The 24,371-nt window shown below is 40.1% G+C and overlaps 1 protein-coding gene across 4 annotated transcripts in view; it reads right to left on the bottom strand.

Moving 5' to 3' along the window:
• Positions 1-24,371, bottom strand: part of LOC124544684 (DNA ligase 4) — a 297,481-nt gene that overhangs the window by 35,398 nt on the left and 237,712 nt on the right. For all 4 annotated transcript variants that reach the window (XM_047123315.1, XM_047123316.1, XM_047123314.1 and 1 more), the window contains one exon: positions 3,516-3,635. In XM_047123315.1, the coding sequence (XP_046979271.1) occupies positions 3,516-3,635 (120 nt within the window). The remainder of the gene's footprint in view (positions 1-3,515; positions 3,636-24,371) is intronic.

The following is a 24,371-nucleotide window of genomic DNA, read 5'->3' as shown; positions in this document are numbered from 1 at the left end:
TTTATGCCATTTTAAAATTTTTCAAATGGGGAGGCACCTCAATCCTTTTCCTACTGAGCTGAAATCATTCACCACTCATCTTTTTGTACACAGAAACCAAACTAGGGTTAGCACAAAGAAAGAGCCAAACTTGAAAAATAATAGCTTCCATAGGAGTCATGTTTTACTTTCGGAAGCAATGTGAAAATCACAACTTTTATGTAAACTTTATTTCAAAACAATTAAAAAAAAAGATAGTTAGATTAAAAGTTATCTTCAAAATTGGTTGTTAACTGAAACTGATGAAAGTTAAAAGAAATCTAAGAATAAAGGCTACAACTCCCTTTATGACAGGTATGTGATCTATAGTTGATTGAAATGGTAAAGAAATAACCAGATTTCTCTGTTTGCTGCCGGAAAAAAAAGTATGTGTGAGACACAAATTGATTTTTATGTAAGTTATATGGTATATAAAAGTTACAAATTACTGGCCGTGGATGGTGAATAGCGTATGCAAAGAACGAGAAGTAGAGATTTCAAGAGCAATTTGAAGAATGAGAATGAGAACAGGTGAGTGCAGTGGAAAAACAGAAGCAGGAGAAGTGGAACTGGAACAAGGAGAAACAAGGCTGACCAAATGCAAACAAGCATGTACAAGGAATGAGAACAAGGAATGAAACTGGCTGCAGTGAACGGTGAACTGATGTTCCGGTAACAAGACTGGTCACAACCAAAATGAACAGGGAACAAACATTTTGGCAAAGAGAATAGCTAAGAGCAAATTGAACACTGAACAGTCATTCCTTACAGGTTGTTCCTCAGTCTTTCAGCGCACTTTAGTGAATTATTCCTTTGGACCTGTTCATCCATGAATGCCCCATGTATACTTAGAACAGGTCATTGCAGCACCTGTGTAGTGTGGAACACGTTTACTCTGAAAGACCTTGGTTCTCTTGGGAATAAAAGGCAACACATGCCGTATTTCTGGAATCAGTTTCTCCTTGCTGAATGATTATGCCCAAAACTATTCCGCTTCCCAAGTATTGAAGCAACTTATTTCTGGTGACAATAGGCTTACCTGAACATAATTTAGTTGCAACAGCATCCACAGCTAGGATAAACTTCTTGAAAGAAAAAAGTTTTCTGCATAGATTGTTTTCCATTTTTGTTTTACTTTTACTTAGTGTAATATGACATTGTGGCTGTGCAGTCATTCTCAAGCAAATTTTAACCTGTTAACAACTTATGCCATGAGTACAGTCATATAAGTTCATAGGCAGTCCATGGTTGGCCAGGCCTGAGAGCTGTAGCCATGATATTCGGTACAGTACAAACAGAAACACATAAACAAGTCAGTTACTCTTGTGAGGGAGTAGTGAACTGTGTGCAACACAAAGTGGGCCACAATGGTGTATGTACTGAAACAATTAAAGACCCAATAGTCCATTCAGTAGACTAAGCTGAAACTTAAGTGACTTACTAACAATATGTGTGAGAACTAACCATTTCACTTGGTAATGAAGCAATGAGCAGCAAATTAGGAAGTCTCTTAACTTTCAAAATGGCCTTCACATTAGTCTTTTGAGTGGCAATATGCACCCACACATCAGTAAGGTCTTATACAGAATTTGCTTAACAAAATATCTTCCTGAGAAGATATTATTATATTTTTTGCAGTTTATTCTACTTATTAAAAAAAGAAAGAAAATTTTACGATCTGAGACAAATATTTGTCACAAAAATCTCATGCTTTGAATTAATAGAGGGAAACATTCCACATGGGAAAAATATATCTAAAAACAAAGATGATGTGACTTACCAAACGAAAGCGCTGGCACGTCGATAGACACACAAACAAACACAAACATACACACAAAATTCAAGCTTTCGCAACAAACTGTTGCCTCATCAGGAAAGAGGGAAGGAGAGGGAAAGACGAAAGGATGTGGGTTTTAAGGGAGAGGGTAAGGAGTCATTCCAATCCCGGGAGCGGAAAGACTTACCTTAGGGGGAAAAAAGGATGGGTATACACTCGCACACACACACATATCCATCCACACATATACAGACACAAGCAGACATATACAGAGGCAAAGAGTTTGGGCAGAGATGTCAGTCGAGGCGGAAGTGCAGAGGCAAAGATGTTGTTGAATGACAGGTGAGGTATGAGTGGCAGCAACTTGAAATTAGTGGAGATTGAGGCCTGGTGGATAACGGGAAGAGAGGATATATTGAAGAGCAAGTTCCCATCTCCGGAGTTCGGATAGGCTGGTGTTAGTGGGAAGTATCCGGATAACCCAGACGGTGTAACACTGTGCCAAGATGTGCTGGCCGTGCACCAAGGCATGTTTAGCTACAGGGTGATCCTCATTACCAACAAACACTGTCTGCCTGTGTCCATTCATGCGAATGGACAGTTTGTTGCTGGTCATTCCCACATAGAAAGCTTCACAGTGTAGGCAGGTCAGTTGGTAAATCACGTGGGTGCTTTCACAGGTGGCTCTGCCTTTGATCGTGTACACCTTCCGGGTTACAGGACTGGAGTAGGTGGTGGTGGGAGGGTGCATGGGACAGGTTTTACACCGGGGGCAGTTACAAGGATAGGAGCCAGAGGGTAGGGAAGGTGGTTTGGGGATTTCATAGAGATGAACTAAGAGGTTATGAAGGTTAGGTGGACGGCGGAAAGACACTCTTGGTGGAGTGGGGAGGATTTCATGAAGGATGGATCTCATTTCAGGGCAGGATTTGAGGAAGTCGTATCCCTGCTGGAGAGCCACATTCAGAGTCTGATCCAGTCCCGGAAAGTATCCTGTCACAAGTGGGGCACTTTTGTGTTTCCTCTGTGGGAGGTTCTGGGTTTGAGAGGATGAGGAAGTGGCTCTGGTTATTTGCTTCTGTACCAGGTCGGGAGGGTAGTTGCAAGATGCTAAAGCTGTTGTCAGGTTGTTGGTGTAATGGTTCTGGGATTCCGGACTGGAGCAGATTCGTTTGCCACGAAGACCTAGGCTGTAGGGAAGGGACAGTTTGATGTGGAATGGGTGGCAGCTGTCATAATGGAGGTACTGTTGCTTGTTGGTGGGTTTGATGTGGACGGACGTGTGAAGCTGGCCATGCTTTGTTATGAGTTACAGTTTATGTTTTACAACAATGAAAATAATCAGTTTTTGGCAATATAATGTAATTGGATAGATAATATATCTACTCACCAAGTGGTGGCAGAACAACTCATATACATATATATAAAAGCTATTAGGTATGCAAACTTTCGGGTCCCATGGCTCCTCCTCCTTGCAGAAGGGTTGAAGGGTAAGGAAGAAGATTGAAGGAAAAGGTCTGGAGAGGTTTAGGAAAAGGGGCAGAGTTCAGAAAAGTGACCCAGAAGCCTGGGTCAGGGGAGGCTTACCGGATGTGATGAGAAGGAAAGACCATTTATGTCTCACATCACAAATTTCAAAATATTGTAAATGGAAACAAAATACAAGACTGTATCAAAGAAAGAAATGAAATGACCAAAGAAAAACAAAGTACTATCTCACCTCAGAGGGTATATCAAAGTATGCAATGCATAGCCTAAAAATTCCCATTGGACTTGGTCCTGAAAACAGTTCTATGTCCATATCTGCCATTTCGTGAACTGATATCTTCTGAACAGAAACCTACAATGAGAAAAATTTATACCTATTGCAACATAAAGAAAGCAAATAAATTATTTCATGATAATAAGAGTTGGTGTTTGTAGACAACAGTAATTATTAGAATATAGTGATTGTTTTCAACTCGCAAAATACATTCTTTTTAATAATTTCAAAAAGGTTCTTTATATACCAAATTCAAGAAAGTGATAATTGATTAGAACGAGTCAAACTAAAACAATATCTTTACATGTCAACAGGAAAAACAATAATTAATAAATATTTGTTCTGCTCTAAGTAATTTATTTTTATCTACTCTGTCTTTTCTCCATAAAAATGACTATTCTAATATGAAACTTCCAAGAAAACTAAATAATCTACCACTGCAACAGAAATGTTATGATTGGTTTACAGTACTATATATTAACACATTTTGTTGGATAGCAATGAAATGTGAAAGTTCTAACATGTGAAACACATAATTGAAGGCAAATCAAAAAAGGAAGTGTGGCAGAAGTCCATGTAGGCTCGCACACACATATGTATCATCAAACCCATGTGGGTATATAAGCACTGACACATCGCCCAGGGATCAGTGTGGCAAGTGGATCTTTCTGACATGCAAGTGATAAATGTGGAAACATGAACTATGGTGACACTATAAATGTGTCTGAACAGAACCAACATGCTGTTATTTTTTTCATGGCTGCCGAAGGACAAACAGTGGCAGACATCCACTGGAGAATGAAGAATGTCTATGGGGCAGCATGTCTGTCAAAAACCAGTATTGTGGAATGCTGCACCAAGTTCTGTGTTGGTTGTGCTTTGCCAAGAGATGCCAGTCGATCTGGAAGGCCAGCCTAATTTAATTATCAATTGTTCTCATACAGTGGTTACACATTGTAGTGCAATGATTATGGAACAGACAAATCACAGATATTACTGCATTTAGAAAGGGTCTGTGAGCACATGCAAGTGATAAATGTGGAAACATGAACTATGGTGACACTATAAATGTGTCTGAACAGAACCAACATGCTGTTATTTTTTTCTTGGCTGCCGAAGGACAAACAGTGGCAGACATCCACTGGAGAATGAAGAATGTCTATGGGGCAGCATGTCTGTCAAAAACCAGTATTGTGGAATGCTGCATCAAGTTCTGTGTTGGTTGTGCTTTGCCAAGAGATGCCAGTCGATCTGGAAGGCCAGCCTAATCATGTAGGAGAGACTCAAACAACCCCCCGGTAGTCCTGATCTCTCCCCAGGCAATTATCACATCTTCGGCCCCCAAAAAATGGCCTTGAAGGGTTGATGAGTCCTACTGGACTAGGATGTATGGCAGACAGTTATGGACTACTTCATGCAGCTGCGTTTTACCAAAGGGGTGTCTTCAAACTGATGCATAGATGGGATGATTGCCTCACAGTTCATGTCGTTTTTGGCTCATTCACATACTGATTCTGGACTGTATGACCTTCGAACAGAAACTTTTTGATTGCCCTTTGGGTTGAAGTGGAAGTAAGTTGCAGTAGTTATGCAGAGATGAAGAGGCACACAATAGACAAGGTTGCAAAGTTGCATCGCATCAGTCTTTGGACTGAACAACAACAACAACCATTACTACACAGGCTAGTATCAGCTGTCTGTATCCTGGCAGAGTCAAGATACGTTTAATACAAATATCAGATTTATGAAAAATATATGCCCCTCAGTGTAAATATTAGAATTTAATCCATACTGCAGAGTGCCCAGCCCACTGACAACTGTCAGAGATCATCCTACAGTTACCCATCTATAATATCTTGTTCTCACCTGTCCTGGTGGTCTTCTTCCTTCTGGGACCACTCATACCCCAATCTTAAGGAATCTATCTAGTTGTGATTCCAGTGCATGACCATTCCACTTAATCATTTTAGCTTTTATTTTTGTTACAGTGTCTGGTTCTTTAAATAGTTCATATGGTGGTGCTGGGTGTAGAGTCTCGAGTCACGTCACTCCATAAAAAGAATACATTAAACAGGGCATCATGTAAGAAATGTTATAAATGGGTAATCAAAGGAATTCCTTGTGTTAAATGCATCTTTTGGTTGAATGAAAAATGCGCCAAGATATGCTAAAATTTACACTGATGATTTTCAGTGGTCATGTTCCAACTGTTTAGAAGAAGAAAATGCATATGTACCATTGGCAGTCCAGTCAAAAGATGAAATTATAAAAGTGTTGTTAAGTGATATATACATTGTAAAAAAAAGTGAGATGTGTTCACTGAAGGATGAAACTGAAGACCAGAAGCGCCAAGAAAATTGTAGTAGCGTGAAAACATCAGCTGTGGGCCATAACAAAGAAAATGTGCAAAATACTAATAATGGACAAAGCTGTGAAAATCAGCAAAGTGATTCAAGAAGAGAAGTAAGTGATCTGAAAAGATTACTTTTGTAACCCAGTATTTTCGGTAATAGGGACTGGCAAAACTGATATTCATTGTGTGTTCTCTCCCTGAAAATAAATGAGAACATTATTTGGTATGTTTGGCTCATTTCCAATCTTTCCTTCACACAGTGTTCACCACAAGAACTTTGACAGAAATAAAACCACTACAATTATAATAAACAGTGCAACCAAAATTTGTATATATAAAACAAAACATTTCTTGAATGAGACCACTATGAAAGAAATGTGATTCCTTTACACTGCAGACTATAATCAGAATGATTCATACACTCGTAAGTGATGTACGCAAACATTTACACCAGAAGCTAATGTTTGGGGTAACTAGCTTGGCGGACATCAACTTCAAGTTTGTGATGTCTTGATAATTCCCGTTATAATATCTCTATGCTCTCAAACCAACATGACAGTATATGTGAACCAATACAAACAGAAGACACAAATTTAAAGACACTGCTATTTCGCTACATATGGCATAGTTTTCTATTGCAGATAAACGTACTTCTAATATGTTTACATTCACATTATTGCATTTCTATTCATAAAAGTAGTGATGCATTTGGCAAAATTGCTACAATTTTTAAAAGAGTTGTTAATGAAAATTTGGCAGTTTGAAACAGATTTGATTCTGTGCAAAGTTAGTTTCTTTTATAGATCATTTCACCAAACCAAAAACTATAAGATGTCAAAGATAGTTCTCGTAATGTTGAGAGCATTTTAAGAATATGCTAGTCACATGTGAACACAAACAGTAGCAGAAAGATACTTATTTTGAAAACTAACACTTCAGGCAGGGGAGGGGGAGTTTGCCTTCACAGTCTTAGATGTTATTGAATTTTGTTAAAATTCAGGAGTAAGTAAGAAACAGTTTTTTTTTTTATTTCTACAAAACATTCCTGCCCCCACAGGCCTCCAAAGACACCTTTCTGAAGATGGAAATTTCGGAAAATTTTTTAAAATGCTATATCTCTGTAACAGTTCTAGATATTTTGTTACAGTTTTTTTTATTTGAAAGATAATTGTTTTATGATTACAATGGTATCCTCCATTTGGACAAATCTGTCAAAGTTCTTTTACTGTCACCTTTTGAATTTTTTTATAATTTACAGAAAATTTTTTTTCCCCAAAAATGTTAATCCAGAAAAGTTAGATTTTTTTTCCGTTGATTAGTATCATGCAGTACTATTTTCTCCATAAAGGAGAGTGTTCACTTTTAAGTTGGACAGGTTTTATTTTTTTTAAAAATCATTTTTTTTAACTTTCAAGGGTAATGTATATTTTCACTGAAGTTGTTTCTAACTAATTTCTTTGTTAAATGTTTATTTCTATTGTCTTTGTTGCAGTTATTTATTTCCACTTTCATTGTTGCAGATATTTCTTACACTTTGTTCCAGTTTCTTGTCAGTTTCTTTTTTGTAGCAGTTCATTGCAGGTTTGTGTATTGTAGTTGTTCAGTGATAATTTGTTTACTGAAGAGGCTTCTAAGAAATCTGTGACCATCCAGTGACTTCTATGTTTTTGTGAGGAATTTGGTAGTTGACACAGTTGGCGTGTGTTTCATGAAAAAGGACTGTTTGAAATATCTTCTGACTGGGGCTACAGGAGAGAGAAATGTGCTGACTATTTGCATATAAAAACAAAGATGATGTGACTTACCATACGAAAGTACTGGCAGGTCGATAGGAACACAAACAGACACATACATACACACAAAATTTTAGCTTTCGCAACCAATGGTTGCTTCGTCAGGAAAGAGGGAAGGAGAGGGAAAGACGAAAGGATGTGGGTTTTAAGGGAGAGGGTAAGGAGTCATTCCAATCCCGGGAGTGGAAAGACTTACCTTAGGGGGAAAAAAGGACAGGTATACACTCGCACACACACACATATCCATCTGCACATACACAGACACAAGCAGACATTTGTAAAGGCAAACACAGATGATGTGACTTACCGAATGAAAGTGCTGGCAGGTCAATAGACACACAAACAAACACAAACATACACATGAAATTCAAGCTTTCGCAACAAACTGTTGCCTCATCAGGAAAGACGGAAGGAGAGGGAAAGACGAAAGGATGTGAGTTTTAAAGGAGAGGGTAAGGAGTCATTCCAATCCCGGGAGCGGAAAGACTTACCTTAGGGGGAAAAAAGGACGGGTATACACTCGCACACACACACATATCCATCCACACATATACAGACACAAGCAGACATATTTAAAGTTATTTGGTCTTTAAATATGTCTGCTTGTGTCTGTATATGTGTGGATGGATATGTGCGTGTGTGCGAGTGTATACCCGTCATTTTTTCCCCCTAAGGTAAGTCTTTCCGCTCCCGGGATTGGAATGACTCCTTACCCTCTCCCTTAAAACCCACATCCTTTCGTCTTTCCCTCTCCTTCCCTCTTTACTGATGAAGCAACCGTTTGTTGCGAAAGCTTGAATTTTGTGTGTATGTTTGTGTTTGTTTGTGTGTCACTCGCGCACACACACACATATCCATCCGTACATACACAGACACAAGCAGACATTTGTGAAGGCAAAGAGTTTGGGCAGAGATGTCAGTTGAGGTGGAAGTACAGAGGCAAAGATGTTGTTAAAAGACAGGTGAGGTATGAGCGACGGCAAATTGAAATTAGCGGAGATTGAGGCCTGGCAGACAACGAGAAGAGAGGATATACTGAAGGGCAAGTTCCCATCTCCGGTGTTCTGACAGGTTGGTGTTAGTGGGAAGTATCCAGATAACCCGGATGGTGTAACACTGTGCCAAGATGTGCTGGCCGTGCACCAAGGCATGTTTAGCCACAGGGTGATCCTCATTACCAACAAACACTGTCTGCCTGTGTCCATTCATGCAAATGGACAATTTGTTGCTGGTCATTCCCACATAGAAAGCTTCACAGTGTAGGCAGGTCAGTTGGTAAATCACGTGGGTGCTTTCACAGGTGGCTCTGCCTTTGATCGTGTACACCTTCCGGGTTACAGGACTGGAGTAGGTGGTGGTGGGAGGGTGCATGGGACAGGTTTTACACTAGCTGCTTCCCACTGGTTTTAACGTCATTATTTCTTCGTCAGACAATTGTTAGCCTCATTTTCACAATCTGCCACCACAAAACCACTCCTTTTAATACATTTACACACAGTTTTTTCGAAATTTTCCCGAATTGCTCCACCCTTTAACGTGTTTTGGCGGCAACACAACCACCTAACCTTTGTGCACATCGTTGTCTACCAACCCAAGTTCACCACAGGATCAACATAGCCCAGCTATAACCAACCTTTTCGCTTTTTTTCACACCAGATCTGCAGTTGCTTTCCAGTTCACCTGTATATCTCCCCATATATTTTTATTTTCATTTCAGTCTCATGTTACACTTTCCACCTTCTAATACCATGTCACCCTCACACCATCCCCACAACGACCCCATTAAGTTTTATTTACATTCCCTCCGCAAACATGCCTTCACCCTAGCCAGATTACACTCCCATATTTTATTTTCTCAGGCTTGTCTGACATTTGGCATTACCCCCAAAGGCCTCACACTTAAAGTTCCCATCTCTGGCTGTAACCCTTCTTTCCATCAGTCCCTATACCAGTTCCAAACTGAACAATCCATTGCCCTCACCCACCTAATCCTTCACCTACACATCAACTCAGCCAATTAACACACCCGTCAACTCCTATCCTTAATAAAAGTCCTCAGTCTTTCCTCTCTCACATCCACACTGGCTGTTCAGAACATCCTCCTACAGGCCAACCGTAAATTAGAACAGCATGCCACCCTCCACCTCAAAAAGCTATCCAATCTCCTGGTTTCCCACCTCCGGAAAGGCAACTCACTCACCCCTCACAACCTTTCCAGCAAACCTCAACCTCCTCTCATTGCACACAGACCCAGTCTCTCCCATCTACTCAATCTCTCACTTCCAGCTCCACTCCCCCCAAAACCTCAAAATTCCAATCAACACAATCTGGAACCACAACACCCTAATTCAGTAGTTAACCTTTCCTCCAAACCTCTCTCCCAATTCGAAACCTCTGTCCTATCCAAAGGCCTCACCTTCAGCCCCACTCCCAGATTCAACCAAACAGCCCTCGTCAAAGATTTACTGTCCTACACCCATACTCTCTGCTGGAAATATCACTTTGCCACGAAGAAAAATGATCCTAATCCTACTCCTAATGATCCAACTCCCCAAGACACTATCCAAATTGAACCCTGCCTGGAACAGTTCCGTCCTCCGTCACAGCGGGACCCACCTCCTTTTCCTCAAAATCACCCTCTCCAAACTTTCCAGGAATTTCTGACTTCCAGCCTTGCCTCTCAATCCTTCTTAAAAAACCTTAATCGTACTCCCAACATCACCACTGCTGAAGCCCAGGCTATCCGTGGTCTGAAGGCTGACTGATCCATCGTCATTCTTCCGGCGGACAGGGGTTCCATGACTGTGGTACTTGATCGTCAGGTGTATGTGGCTGAAGGACTGTGTCAGCTTTCAGACAACACTACATACAAAGTTTGCCAAGGTAATCCCATTCCTGATGTCCAGGCAGAGCTTCAAGGAATCCTCAGAACCTTAGGCCCCCTACAAAACCTTTCACCTGACTCCATCAACCTCCTGACCCCACCAACACCCCGCACCCCTACGTTCTTCCTAAAATTCACAAATCCAATCATCCCGGCCGTCCCATTGTAGCTGGTTACCAAGCCCCCACAGAACGTATCTCTGCCTACATAGATCAACACCTTCAACCCATTACATGCAGTCTCCCATCCGTCATCAAAGACACCAACCACTTTCTCGAACGCCTGGAATCCTTACCCAGTCTGTTACCCCCAGAAACCATCCTTGAAACATTGATGCCACTTCCTTATACACAAATAAGCCGCACGTCCAGGGCCTCGCTGCAATGCAGCACTTCCTTTCACGCCGATCACCTACCACCCTACCTAAAACTTCTTTCCTCATTACCTTAGCCAGCTTCATCCTGACCCACAACTTCTTCACTTTCGAAGGCCAGACATACCAACAATTAAAGGGAACAGCCATGGATGCCAGGATGGCCCCCTCGTACGCCAACCTATTCATGGGTCACTTAGAGGAAGCCTTCTTGGTTACCCAGGCCTGCCAACCCAAAGTTTGGTACAGATTTATTGATGACATTTTCATGATCTGGACTCACAGTGAAGAAGAACTCCAGAATTTCGTCTCCAACCTCAACTCCTTTCGTTCCATTAGATTCACCTGGTCCTACTCTAAATCCCATGCCACTTTCCTTGACGTTGACCTCCACCTGTCCAATGGCCAGCTTCACAGGTCCGTCCACATCAAACCCACCAACAAGCAACAGTACCTCCATTATGACACCTGCCACCCATTCCACATCAAACAGTCCCTTCCCTACAGCCTAGGTCTTCGTGGCAAACGAATCTGCTCCAGTCTGGAATCCCTGAACCATTACACCAACAACCTGAAAACAGCTTTCGCATCCCGCAACTACCCTCCCGACCTGGTACAGAAGCAAATAACCAGAGCCACTTCCTCATCTCCTCAAACCAAGAACCTCCCACAGAAGAACCTCAAAAGTGCCCCACTTGTGACAGGACACTTTCCGGGACTGGATCAGACTCTGAATGTGGATCTCCAGCAGGGATACGACTTCTTCAAATCCTGCCCTGAAATGAGATCCATCCTTCATGAAATCCTCCCCACTCCACCAAGAGTGTCTTTCCACCGTCCACCTAACCTTCGTAACCTCTTAGTTCATCCCTATGAAATCCCCAAGCCACCTTCCCTACCCTCTGGCTCCACCCTTGTAACCGCCCCCGGTGTAAAACCTGTTCCATGCACCCTCCCACCACCACCTACTCCAGTCCTGTAACCCGGAAAGTGTACACGATCAAAGGTAGAGCCACGTGTGAAAGCACCCACGTGATTTACCAACTAACCTGCCTACACTGTGAAGCTTCCTATGTGGGAATGACCAGCAACAAACTGTCCATTCGCATGAATGGACACAGGCAGACAGTGTTTGTTGGTAATGAGGATCACCCTGTGGCTAAACATGCCTTGGTGCACAGCCAGCACATCTTGGCACAGTGTTACACCATCCGGGTTATCTATGTGGGAATGACCAGCAACAAACTGTCCATTCGCATGAATGGACACAGGCAGACAGTGTTTGTTGGTAATGAGGATCACCCTGTGGCTAAACATGCCTTGGTGCACAGCCAGCACATCTTGGCACAGTGTTACACCATCCGGGTTATCTGGATACTTCTCACTAACACCAACCTGTCAGAAGTCCGGAGATGGGAACTTGCTCTTCAGTATATCCTCTCTTCTCGTTATCCGCCAGGCCTCAATCTCCGCTAATTTCAATTTGCTGCCGCTCATACCTCACCTGTTTTTCAACAACATCCTTGCCTCTGTACTTCCGCCTCAACTGACATCTCTGCCCAAACTCTTTGCCTTTACAAATGTCTGCTTGTGTCTGTGTATGTACGGATGGATATGTGTGTGTGTGCGAGTGTATACCTGTCCTTTTTCTTCCCTCTTTCCTGATGAAGCAACCGTTTGTTGCGAAAGCTTGAATTTTGTGTGTATGTTTGTGTTTGTTTGTGTGTCTATCAACCTACCAGCACTTTCGTTTGGTAAGTCACATCATCTTTGAAGACTCTGTTCCAAAGTGAAGATGTTTCCAGTGACAACTTTTTGTGTTCTAAATGTTTTGACAGAATAACAACAATGATAGTATCTGTACTAGATGAAGCCTCCTATGGTGCAGATGATGTAGATTTTGCATCAACAGACGAAAAATTAAATACCCTGAATCATTCAACTACAGAAGTAGGTGTTAGTCCTCTTAACAAATTCTGGTAAGTGAAGTTAAGTCATAAACTCTACGCATCAAAAAAGCACAGAGGAATTACTAAAGCAATTGATGAATACACTACAGCAAAACTGAACACTGTCTTCAAACTAGAAATCCATATTCAGAAGAAAATGAACAAAAGCACTCTTGCACCTCTTGCCAGGAATTTTTTACAAATATCAATTCAGCTGCTGAATATTGTGCATCCTACAGTGAAAAGGTGCAAGTTTTGGTTGTTGTTCCAGAGACATTATCAAAGAAAGCAATTTTGAACCATGTTCCATCAGTATCCCTCCCCTCCTGAACCATGGACCTTGACATTGGTGGGGAGGCTTGCGTGCCTCAGCAATACAGATAGCCGTACCGTAGGTGTAACCACAACAGAGGAGTATCTGTTGAGAGGCTAGACAAACGTGTGGTCCCTGTAGAGGGGCAGCAGCCTTTTCAGTATTGCAGGGGCATCTGTCTGGATGACTGACTGATCTGGCCTTGTAACACTAACCAAAACAGCCTTGCTGTGCTGGTACTGCAAATGGCTGAAAGCAAGGGGAAACTACAGTCGTAATTTTTCCTGAGGGCATGCGGGTAAGCTACTACAAACAGCATAGCGAATGCATTATTGCGGCCAAGATAGTCACGAAGCCCATGACTACCACAGTAGTACAAGTTTGTATGCCAACTAGCTCCGAATATGATGAAGAGATTGATGAAATGTATGATGAGGTAAAAGAAATTATTCAGATAGTGAAGGGACTGGAATCGATAGTAGGAAAAGGAAGAGAAGGAAACATAGTGCATGAATATGGAATGGGGGTAAGGAATGAAAGAGGAAGCTGCCTGGTAGAACTTTGCACAGAGCATAACTTAATCATAGCTAACAGCTGGTTAAAGAATCATGAAAGAAAGTTGTATACATGGAAGATGCTTGGATATGCCGAAAAGTTTCAGACAGATTGTATATTGGTAAGACTGAGATTTAGGAAACAGGTTTTAAATTGTAAGGCATTTCCAGGTGCAGATGTGGACTCTGACCACAATCTATTGGTTATGAACTGTAGATTAAAAGTGAAGAAACTGCAAAAAGATGGGAATTTGAGGAGATGGGACCTGTATACACTGACAGAGCCAAAGGTTGTAGAGAGCTTCAGGAAATGCATTAGGGAATGATTGACAAGAATGGGGGAAAGAAATACAGTAGCTTTGAGAGATGACATAGTGAAGGCAGGAGAGGCTCAAGTGGGTAAAAAGAAGAGGGCTAGTAAAAATCCTTGGGTAAAAGAAGAGATATTGAATTTAATTGACGAAAGGAGAAAATATAAAAATGCAGTAAATGAAGCAGGAAATAAGGAATACAAACATCTCAAAAAAGAGGTCGACAGGAAGTGTAAAATGGCTAAGCAGGGATGGCTAGAGGACAAATGTAAGGACGTAGAGGCCTAGCTCACTATGGGTAAGATAGATACTGCCTACAGGAAAATTAAAGAGACCTTTGGAGAAAAGAGAACCACTTGTATGAATATCAAGAGCTCAGATGGAAACCCTGTTCTAAGCAAAGAAGGGAAAGCAAATAGGTGGAAGGAGTGTACAGAGGGTCTATACAAGGGTGATTTACTTGAGGACAATATTATGGAAATGGAAGAGGATGTAGAGGAAGATGAATTGGGAGATATGATGCTGCATGGAGAGTTTGACAGAGCCCTGAAAGACCTAAGTTGAAACAAGGCCCTGGGAGTAGACAACAATCCATTAGAACTACTGATAGCCTTGGGAAGCCAGCCCTGACAAAACTCTACCATCTGGTGAGCAAGATGTATGAGACAGGAGAAATACCCTCAAACTTCAAGAAGAATATAATAATTCCAATCCCAAAGAAAGCAGAGGTTGACAGATGTGAAAATTACCGAACTATCAGTTTAATAAGTCATGGCAGCAAAATACTAACACGAATTCTTTACAGATGAATGGAATAACTGGTAGAAGCCAACCTCGGGGAAGATTAGTTTGGATTCTGTGGAAATGTTGGAACATGCGAAGCAATACTGACCCTATGCCTTATCCTGGAAGATAGATTAAGGAAAGGAAAACCTATGTTTCTAGCATGTGCAGACTTAGAGATTTGACAATACTGACTGGAATACTTTCTTTCAAATTCTGGAGGTGGTAGGCGTCAAATACAGGGAGCAAAAGGCTCTTTACAGTTTGTACAGAAATCAGATGGCAGTTATAAGAGTCGAGGGGCATGAAAGGGAAGCAGTGGTTGGGAAAGGGGGTGAGACAGGGTTGTAGCCTAACTCTGATGTTATTCAATCTGTATATCGAGCAAGCAGTAAAGTAAACAAAAGAAAAATTTGGAGTAGGAATTAAAATCCATGGAGAAGAAATAAAAACTTTGAGGTTCACTGATGACACTGTAATTCTGTCAGAGACAGCAAAGGACTTGGAAGAGCAGTTGAACGGAATGGACAGTGTCTTGAAGGGAGGATATAGGATGAACATCAACAAAAGCAAAACGAGGATAATGGAATGTAGTCGAATTAAGTCGGGTGATGCTGAGGGAATTAGATTAGGAAATGAGACACTTAAATTAGTAAAGGAGTTTTGCTATTTGGGGAGCAAAGTAACTGATGATGGTCGAAGTAGAGAGGATATAAAATGTAGACTGGCAATGGCAAGGAAGGCGTTTCTGAAGAAGAGAAATTTGTTAACATCAAGTATAGATTTAAGTGTCCGGAAGTCGTTTATGAAAGTATTTGTATGCAGTGTAGTCATGTATGGAAGTGAGATGTGGACGGTAAATAGTTTAGACAAGAAGAGAATAGAAGCTTTCAAAATGTAGTGCTACAGAAGAATGCTGAAGATTAGATGGGTAGATCATGTAACTAATGAGGAGGTATTTAATAGAATTGGGGAGAAGAGAAATTTATGGCACTTCTTGACTAGAAGAAGGGATCAGTTGGTAGGACATGTTCTGAGGCATCAAGGGATCACCAATTTAGTATTGGAGGGCAGTGTGGAGGGTAAAAATCGTAGAGGGAGACCAAGAGATGAATACACTAAGCAGATTCAGAAGGATGTAGGCTGCAGTAGGTACTGGGAATTGAAGAAGCTTGCACAGGATAGAGTAGCACAGAGAGCTGCATCAAAGCATTCCCTGGACTGAAGACCACAACAACAATAACCATCAATATCAAAGTACATGGTAGACAAATCAAGAAATGTGAGGTCTGTAATATGAGTATTTGGAAGATCAGATCCGTATTATGGTCATCCTGTAGAAGCAGCTCACGTTCAAATAGTGCAGTCATTTTATCTGGAAGATAAATGGGACTGTTCTTGCCAGAGTGCCAACAAAAAAGACATTATAACTGTAAATGTCGAAGGTCAAAAAGTTGTGAAAGTGAAGAGGTACATGACATGCAGTATTAAATAAACTTTTGCAATTTATATGAGCAACAATACAACTTCACATATTGGAAGATCAAAATTTTATGCACTAGGACCTAAGTGGGCAGTTCCACACCCACCAAGAGATGTCTGTTTATGTGTGTAGTGCGCAAATTGTTAACTTTGTGTGGCATCTTTCAAGAACTTACTGGAGCACATGACATATGACACCTTGGTTGGGCATGTGAAGGGGGTAGCTTGTGGTGTCTATGACTGTGACTGGTGGATTGCTGAGATTATAGACACCAGTTATGAGTTAAATGAAATTGTAGTGAACTTTATACAACCACATGGACCAGCTGCTGGATATAGGTTTCCAGCTGAAGGACAGCAACAATGCCATCAGTGCTCACTTCCTGTTCATAATGTTTTGAAGATTGTTTGTGCTCCAGTTCCTATTGGTTCAACAGGAAGGCATCGCTCTATATCAAAGGAAGATACTGAAGCAGTGAAACACATTTTTAGTTCATTGACAGGCTAATTTCAGTACAAAACAGAGTGCACAGAAGTTGTATAAATTTAAACCTTTAAGTATTTGAACCTTTCACATACATTTTGGAACCATTTAAAATACTTGAAAAATGACACTCTTATTCACCTTTCAAAACTAAAATTATGTTAAATAAGGCTGGGTTTTGATTTCCATGGATGGACTGACAAGTACTTGAAGGTGCCGTTCGACTGCTGTGTGTACCTTCTTCAAACGCAAACTTCACACCTGCACACACAGACAGGTGACGCACAGTAGATAGGGTTCCTTTCCCCCACTCACAACTAAAATATCACGTGTTCAAGACGGTGGAAGGCTGAGTGGTTCTATAGAATTTACGCTGAAATTCTCAAAGCACTACATATTCTCCCCCCACCCCCTCTCTCCCAGATCTAACACGCGATATTTTATAAAATCATTATGTACATCACACATGATAACATTTTACGTTTCATAACCACATACTTTTCTTCTACATGTTTATATACTGTTTTTTTCAACTACAGTTCTATGTACTCTCTTAATCAGGTGTGTGCTTACAGTCTTTTTACTGTTTTCTTACACTACTTTGTTTAGACATGAGCATTTGTTCGTGGTTTAGTAAGCTTGACTAGTATTTAGGAATCGTGAGACTACTTATTTATTTCCAATCATAAACTTTAGATGTTCATGACACCTGAGTATTGTACTTTCTGTTTTGTACTACCTTTCCTAAGTATGTACTAATTGTAGTATTTTTGTGTAGTTTGGAGGAACTCTGGGCAAAATCAAAGTGTTCTTTTGACACTTGTAAACTTCCATAAAATGTAATAAGGCTAGTTGTGCATAGAATTTAAACTTTCCAAAATAATCCCTACAAAATTTTGTGACTTTTGTCACGATACTGTGATTCTCTAGGATTGTTTTTTATTTGACTATCATATCCGGTTTACTAAGATATAAGGTTACAGGATAGTTTAAGATTGTAGGAATAAATGACAGAATAGTTTAAGATTTTAAAGGAATTCAGTGCAGGAAAACTATTTTGGAAGAAACACAGGAAACAACTCGGGGTCCGACAGTCATCACTACACCCGTTAACTCAGAATGTTAACATCCCTGAGGGATAAATAACTTTACGTCCTTTACATTATACTTTCCCTTCTCTGTCCAGTTGCAGGATCCACTAAAAATAATGTCTTGGAATGGATTACCGTTTGTACTCGGTAAGGTCCTTCATATTTTTGTAAAAATTTGTGGGTCTCTTTCTTTAGCGTCGAGCTTTGAAGATGTTGTTTTATGAGGACTAGGTCATCAACTTGGTATTGCGGTACCACACCCTTTTCATTATGTTTACTTAATCTTTGTTGTGCCTTTTCAACTAAGTTCTTCGAAACAATTTCCTGATCCAGTTCGTAATTGACAATAGGTTGTTCACGCCAATTAAAACATTTAATCAGAGGTTCTCCTACCAAGGGTTTGATTATTACTTTTAATGGTGTCAAACTAGTCAATAAATGTGGTAAGTCATTTAGAATAAGTTCAAAGTCTTTGATTTTCATTGCCCACAAAGTATGTTTCTCATGGCAGTAGGTATGGCATAGCTTTCCAATTTCCTTCATTACTAGTTCACATGGATTCGAGGACGGGTTATAGTCGGATATTAAAACTTGACGAATGACTTCCCATGCTAGAAATTCTTTAAATGTGTTACTCATGAATTGTGGGCCATTATCCGTAAGAAACTGTTTTCGTTTACGTACTTCCAGAAAGTATTATTGTAAACAGTGTATAACTGTTTGTGTATTGGCTCCTTTGATTGGATATAGTTTAACATATTTTGGCGAAGACTCTATGATGACCAAAATGTATGACACTCCTCCCTTTCCTTTTGGAACTGGTCCAAAAAAATCGGATACATTTTGTACTTCACATGAGTATCATTCTCTTTCACTTTCTGGCAAATTTCACAAATTCTTATCAAAGAAGCTATTTTATGCCCTGTTGTTGTTGTAGTCTTCAGTCCTGAGACTGGTTTGATGCAGCTCTCCATGTTACCCCATCCTGTGCAAGCTTCTTCATCTCCCAGTACTTACTGCAACCTACATCCTTCTGAATCTGCTTTGTGTATTCATCTCTTGGCCTTCCTCTATGATTTTTACTCTCCAAGCAGTCCTCCAATGCTAAATTTGTGATCCCTTGATGCCTCAGAACATGTCCTACCAACCAGTCCCTTCTTCTTGTCAAGTTGTGCCACAAACTCCTCTTCTCCCCAATTCTATTCAATACCTCCTCATTAGTTATGTGATCTACCCATCTAATCTTCAGCATTCTTCTGTAGCACCACATTTCAAAAGCTTCTATTCTCTTCTTGTCCAAACTAATTATCGTCCATGTTTCACTTCCACACATGGCTACACTCCAAACAAATACTTTCAGAAACGACTTCCTGACACTTAAATCTATACTCGATGTTAACAAATTTATCTTCTTCAGAAACGCTTTCCTTGCCACTGCCATTCTACATTTTATATCTTCTCTACTTCACCCATCATCAGTTATTTTGCTCCCCAAATAGCAAAACTTCTTTACTACTTTAATTGCCTCATTTCCTAATCTAATTCTCTCAGCATCACCCGACTATTCGACTACATTCCACTATCCACGTTTTGCTTTTGTTGATGTTCATCCTATATCCTCCCTTCAAGACACTGTCCATTCCGTTCAACTGCTCTTCCAAGTCCTTTGCCGTCTCTGACAGAATTACAATGTCATCGGTGAACCTGAAACTTTTTATTTCTTCTCCACGAATTTTAATACCTACTCCAAATTTTTCTTTTGTTTCCTTTACTGCTTGCTTGATATACAGATTGAATAATATCGGGAACAGGTTACAACCCTGTCTCACTCCCTTACCAACCACTGCTTCCCTTTCATGTCCCTCAACTCTTATAACTGCCATCTGGTTTCTGTACAAATTGTAAATAGCCTTTCGCTCCCTGTATTTTACCCCTGCCACCTTTAGAATTTGAAAGAGAGTACTCCAGTCAGCATTGTCAAATGCTAGAAATGTAGGTTTGCCTTTCCTTAATCTTTCTTCTAAGATAAGTTGTAAGGCCAGTATTGCCTCACGTGTTCCAATATTTCTATGGAATCCAAACTGGTCTTCCCCGAGGTTGGCTTCTACCAGTTTTCCATTCTTCTACAAAAAGTTTGTGTTAGTATTTTGCAGCTGTGACTTATTAAACTGATAGTTTGGTAATTTTCACATCTGTCAACACCTGCTTTCTTTGGGATTGGAATTATTATATTCTTCTTGAAGTCTGAGGGTATTTCACCTGTCTCATACATCTTGCTCACCAGATGGTAGAGTTTTGTCAGGACTGGCTCTCCCAAGGCCTTCAGTAGTTCTAATGGAATGTTGTCTACTCCCGGGGCCTTGTTTTGACTCAGGTCTTTCAGTGCTCTGTCAAACTCTTCACGCAGTATCGTATCTCCCATTTCGTCTTCATCTACATTCTCTTCCATTTCCATAATATTGTCCTCAAGTACATCGCCCTTGCACAGACCCTCTATATACTCCTTCCACCTTTCTGCTTTCCCTTCTTTGCTTATTACTGGATTTCCATCTGAGCTCTTGACATTCATGCAAGTGGTTCTCTTTTCTCCAAAGGGCTCTTTAACTTTCCTGTAGGCAGTATCTATCTTATCCCTAGTGAGATAAGTCTCTACATCCTTACATTTGTCCTCTAGCCATGCCTGCTTAGCCATTTTGCACTTCCTGTTGATCTCATTTTTGAGATGTTTGTATTCCTTTTTGCCTGCTTCATTTACTGCATTTTTATATTTTCTCCTTTCATCAATTAAATTCAATATTTCTTCTGTCACCCAAGGATTTCTACTAGCTCTCGTCTCTTTACCTACTTGATCCTCTGCTGCTACCTTCACTACTTCATCCCTCAAAGCTACCCATTCTTCTTCTACTGTATTTCTTTCCCCAATCCTTGTCAATTGTTCCCTTATGCTCTCCCTGAAACTCTGAACAACCTCTGGTTCTTTCAGTTTATCCAGGTCCCATCTCCTTCAATGCCCACCTTTTTGCAGTTTCTTTAGTTTTAATGTATAGTTCATAACCAATAGATTGTGGTCAGAGTCCACATCTGCCCCTGGAAATGTCTTACAATTTAAAACCAGGTTCCTAAATCTCTGTCTTACCATTATATAATCCATCTGATACCTTCTAGTATCTCCAAGATTGTTCCATGTATACAACCTTCTTTTATGTTTCTTGAACCAAGTGTTAGCTATGATTAAGTTATGCTCTGTGCAAAATTCTACCAGACGGCTTCCTCTTTCATTTCTTACCCCCAATCCATATTCACCTATGTTTCCTTCTCTTCCTTTTCCTACTCCCGAATTCGAGTCATCCATGACTATTAAATTTTCATTTCCTTTCACTGCCTGAATAATTTCTTTTATCTCATCATACATTTCATCGATTTCTTCATCATCTGCAGAGATAGTTGGCATATAAACTTGTACTACTGTAGTAGGCATGGGCTTCGTGTCTATCTTGGCCACAATAATGTTTTCACTATGCTGTTTGTAGTAGTTTACCTGCACTCCTATTTTTTTTATTCATTATTAAACCTACTCCTGCATTACCCCAATTTGATTTTGTATTTATAACCCTGTATTCACCTGACCAATAGTCTTGTTCCTCCTGCCACCGAACTTCACTAATTCCCACTATATCTAACTTTAACCTATCCATCTCCCTCTTTAAATTTTCTAACCTACCTGGCCGATTAAGGGATCTGACATTCCATGCTCCAATCCGTAGAACACTAGTTTTCTTTCTTCTGATAACGACGTCCTCTTGAGTAGTCCTAGCCCGGAGATCCGAATGGGGGACTGTACAGCAAGGCTGTTTTGGTTAGTGTTACAAGGCCAGATCAGTCAATCATCCAGACTGTTGCCCCTGCAACTACTGAAAAGGCTGCTGCCCCTCTTCAGGAACCACACGTTTGTCTAGCCTCTCAACAGATACCCCTCCGTTGTGGTTGCATCTACGGTACGGCCATCTGTATTGCTGAGGCACGAAAGCCTCCCCACCAACAGCAAGGTCCATGATTCATGCCCTAGCTTCTTAAAATAATAAAACTTATTCATATGGGCTATACACTTTTTGTTTCTGAAGTGTCCATATCCTGTATGAACGTACCACACAAGTGCGTCTTCCATTACTTTCGGAATGCATAAACGCCAACATTGCAATGTTACGCTGTCTCCCCACCAACAGCAAGGTCCATGGTTCATGCCCTAGCTTCTTAAAATAATAAAACTTATTCATATGGGCTATAAACCTTTTAATTCCGAAGTGTCCATATCCTGTATGAACGTGCCACACAAGTGTGTCTTCCATTACTTTTGGAATGCAAAAACGCCATCATTGCAATGTTACACTGTCTCTCCAAAACAAATTAGGACCCATTATTTTCCATTTTCCCACTGGATTAGGAGGTAAGGAATTCCAGATACAGATAGGAAACATTTCTGTAAAATAGGGATCATGATGGATATTTTCTGTTATTGTTTGAGCCATCTCTTGTACCCTGATGTTTGAATATTCTACTGACATAAAATTGATTGCAAAAATAACACTGGGTCCTTCTGTATGTTTTAACTCTTCCATTCCTATGGGTAACCTAGACAAAGCATCCAGTACAATGTTCTCAGAACCTTTTATATGTATGGTATTTGAATATCACATTCCTGTAGGAAAAGCATCCATCGCATTAACATACTGTGCAACAATCGGATTAGAATGGATAGAGCTTGATGATTAGTATAAACATTTCTGACCCCCATACTAGTGTCTGAAATTTTTGGATACTCCATACAATCACCAATAGTTCTTTTTCAGTAGCTGTGTAATTCAGTTCATGCTTATTTAGACTATGGCTAGCACAAGCTATGGTTTGGTGTTCTACACTATTTAGATCCCACTCTCCTTGGAAAAGTTCTGCAGCAATACCGTAATCAGATGCGTCTGTTGAAATTTTGAATGGTTCGCCTATAACCAGTTGATGTAATATGGGTGATTCAACAAGTGCACTTTTGACCTTTTCAAACGCATCATTTGCTTCTTGATCTCAAATCCATGGTACTCCCTTCCTTAATAAACATAAAATTTTCGGGTCATTTAGTTTGTGGCCTCGTATATACCATCGATAGTATCTAGCCATTCCTATAAAACCCTTCAACTGTCTTATATTTCTTGGGTGTGGAAACACTTTAATAGCTTTAATGCATTCAGGGTCCAGTTTAGTTCCCTGCACTACTACAATATGACCTAAAAACTTAAGCTCTTGGCGTGCAAAGTATGATTTAGAGAGTTTCACTGTAATACCTTTCTCTTTAAATCTTTTCAGGGTTCTGCATAAGGTCACACAATGTTCTTCCCAAGTAGCTGATATTATTAGGATATCGTCTACATATATTATTAAATCCTTCAATAAATTTCTCCCTAATGCTTCATCCAGTGCACATATAAATATGGATACAGAAATATTAAGTCCGAATGGCAATACATTGAAATGATATGATTTACCATCAAATAAGAATGCTGTATACTTTATTAATTCTGGATGTAACCTAATTTGCCAATATCCCAGTCAGGTCATCATGCTAAAAAACCTTGTTTTCTCTAATTTGGATAACAATTCATCCATGTTAATCGGTCTGTCTCTTTTTGTCTCTATATGCTTATTCAATGTCAACGCTTCTAATACTAATTGTACCCCACCTGTAGCTTTTTTCACCACTACCAAAGGGTTATTCATGACACTGGAGCTATGTTCTATTATATTTTTATCAACCATTTTGTTGATTTCCTCCCTCACTGCTTCTTTCAAACTTATTGGTATTGGATATGGCTCACAAGAGAATGGAGTGTCATCTTTGATTTTGAATTTACAAATATAGTCACCGATGTTACCGGGACAATTGGAGAACACTACTTCATACTCCATTAAAATTTTATATAAATCTCGCTTTTGTTGTTCAGTTAATATTAGTGACTCATTAACTTTGTCTTGTATGACAGTTCGTTGTGTTCCTGGACCTACATTATCAATCTCTGCTGACAATTGTGCTGTAGCTGTTAATCGCAGACACTAACATTCCGTTGTTTGTTTACCAATGTAGCTGTCTGTCACAAACGGTACCCAGCATCTACGGTTCCTTTTACCAAAGCAAAGAAGATTTTCCTCAAAATGTAAGATGACTTTAAATTCTAATAACCAATCTAAACCAAATAATACACCCCTATCAACATTTTCTACTATTAAAAGTGTTTGACAAAATAAGATATTTCCAACACTGCAGTTCACTTGGGTTTCGTGTTTCACTACTTTACTTTCTGTTCCAGTTATACCAACTATGTAAACTCCAGTTGCTGGCAATAGTGGTAAGTGCCATTTAGTCTGTAATAAATTAAAGAATGCACTAGATATGAGTGA

This window comes from Schistocerca americana, chromosome 8 (genome assembly GCF_021461395.2).
Source record: "Schistocerca americana isolate TAMUIC-IGC-003095 chromosome 8, iqSchAmer2.1, whole genome shotgun sequence".
NCBI lineage: Eukaryota > Metazoa > Arthropoda > Insecta > Orthoptera > Acrididae > Schistocerca > Schistocerca americana.
Note: the sequence above shows the minus strand (reverse complement) of the source record. Positions and strands in the feature narration are given on the sequence as shown.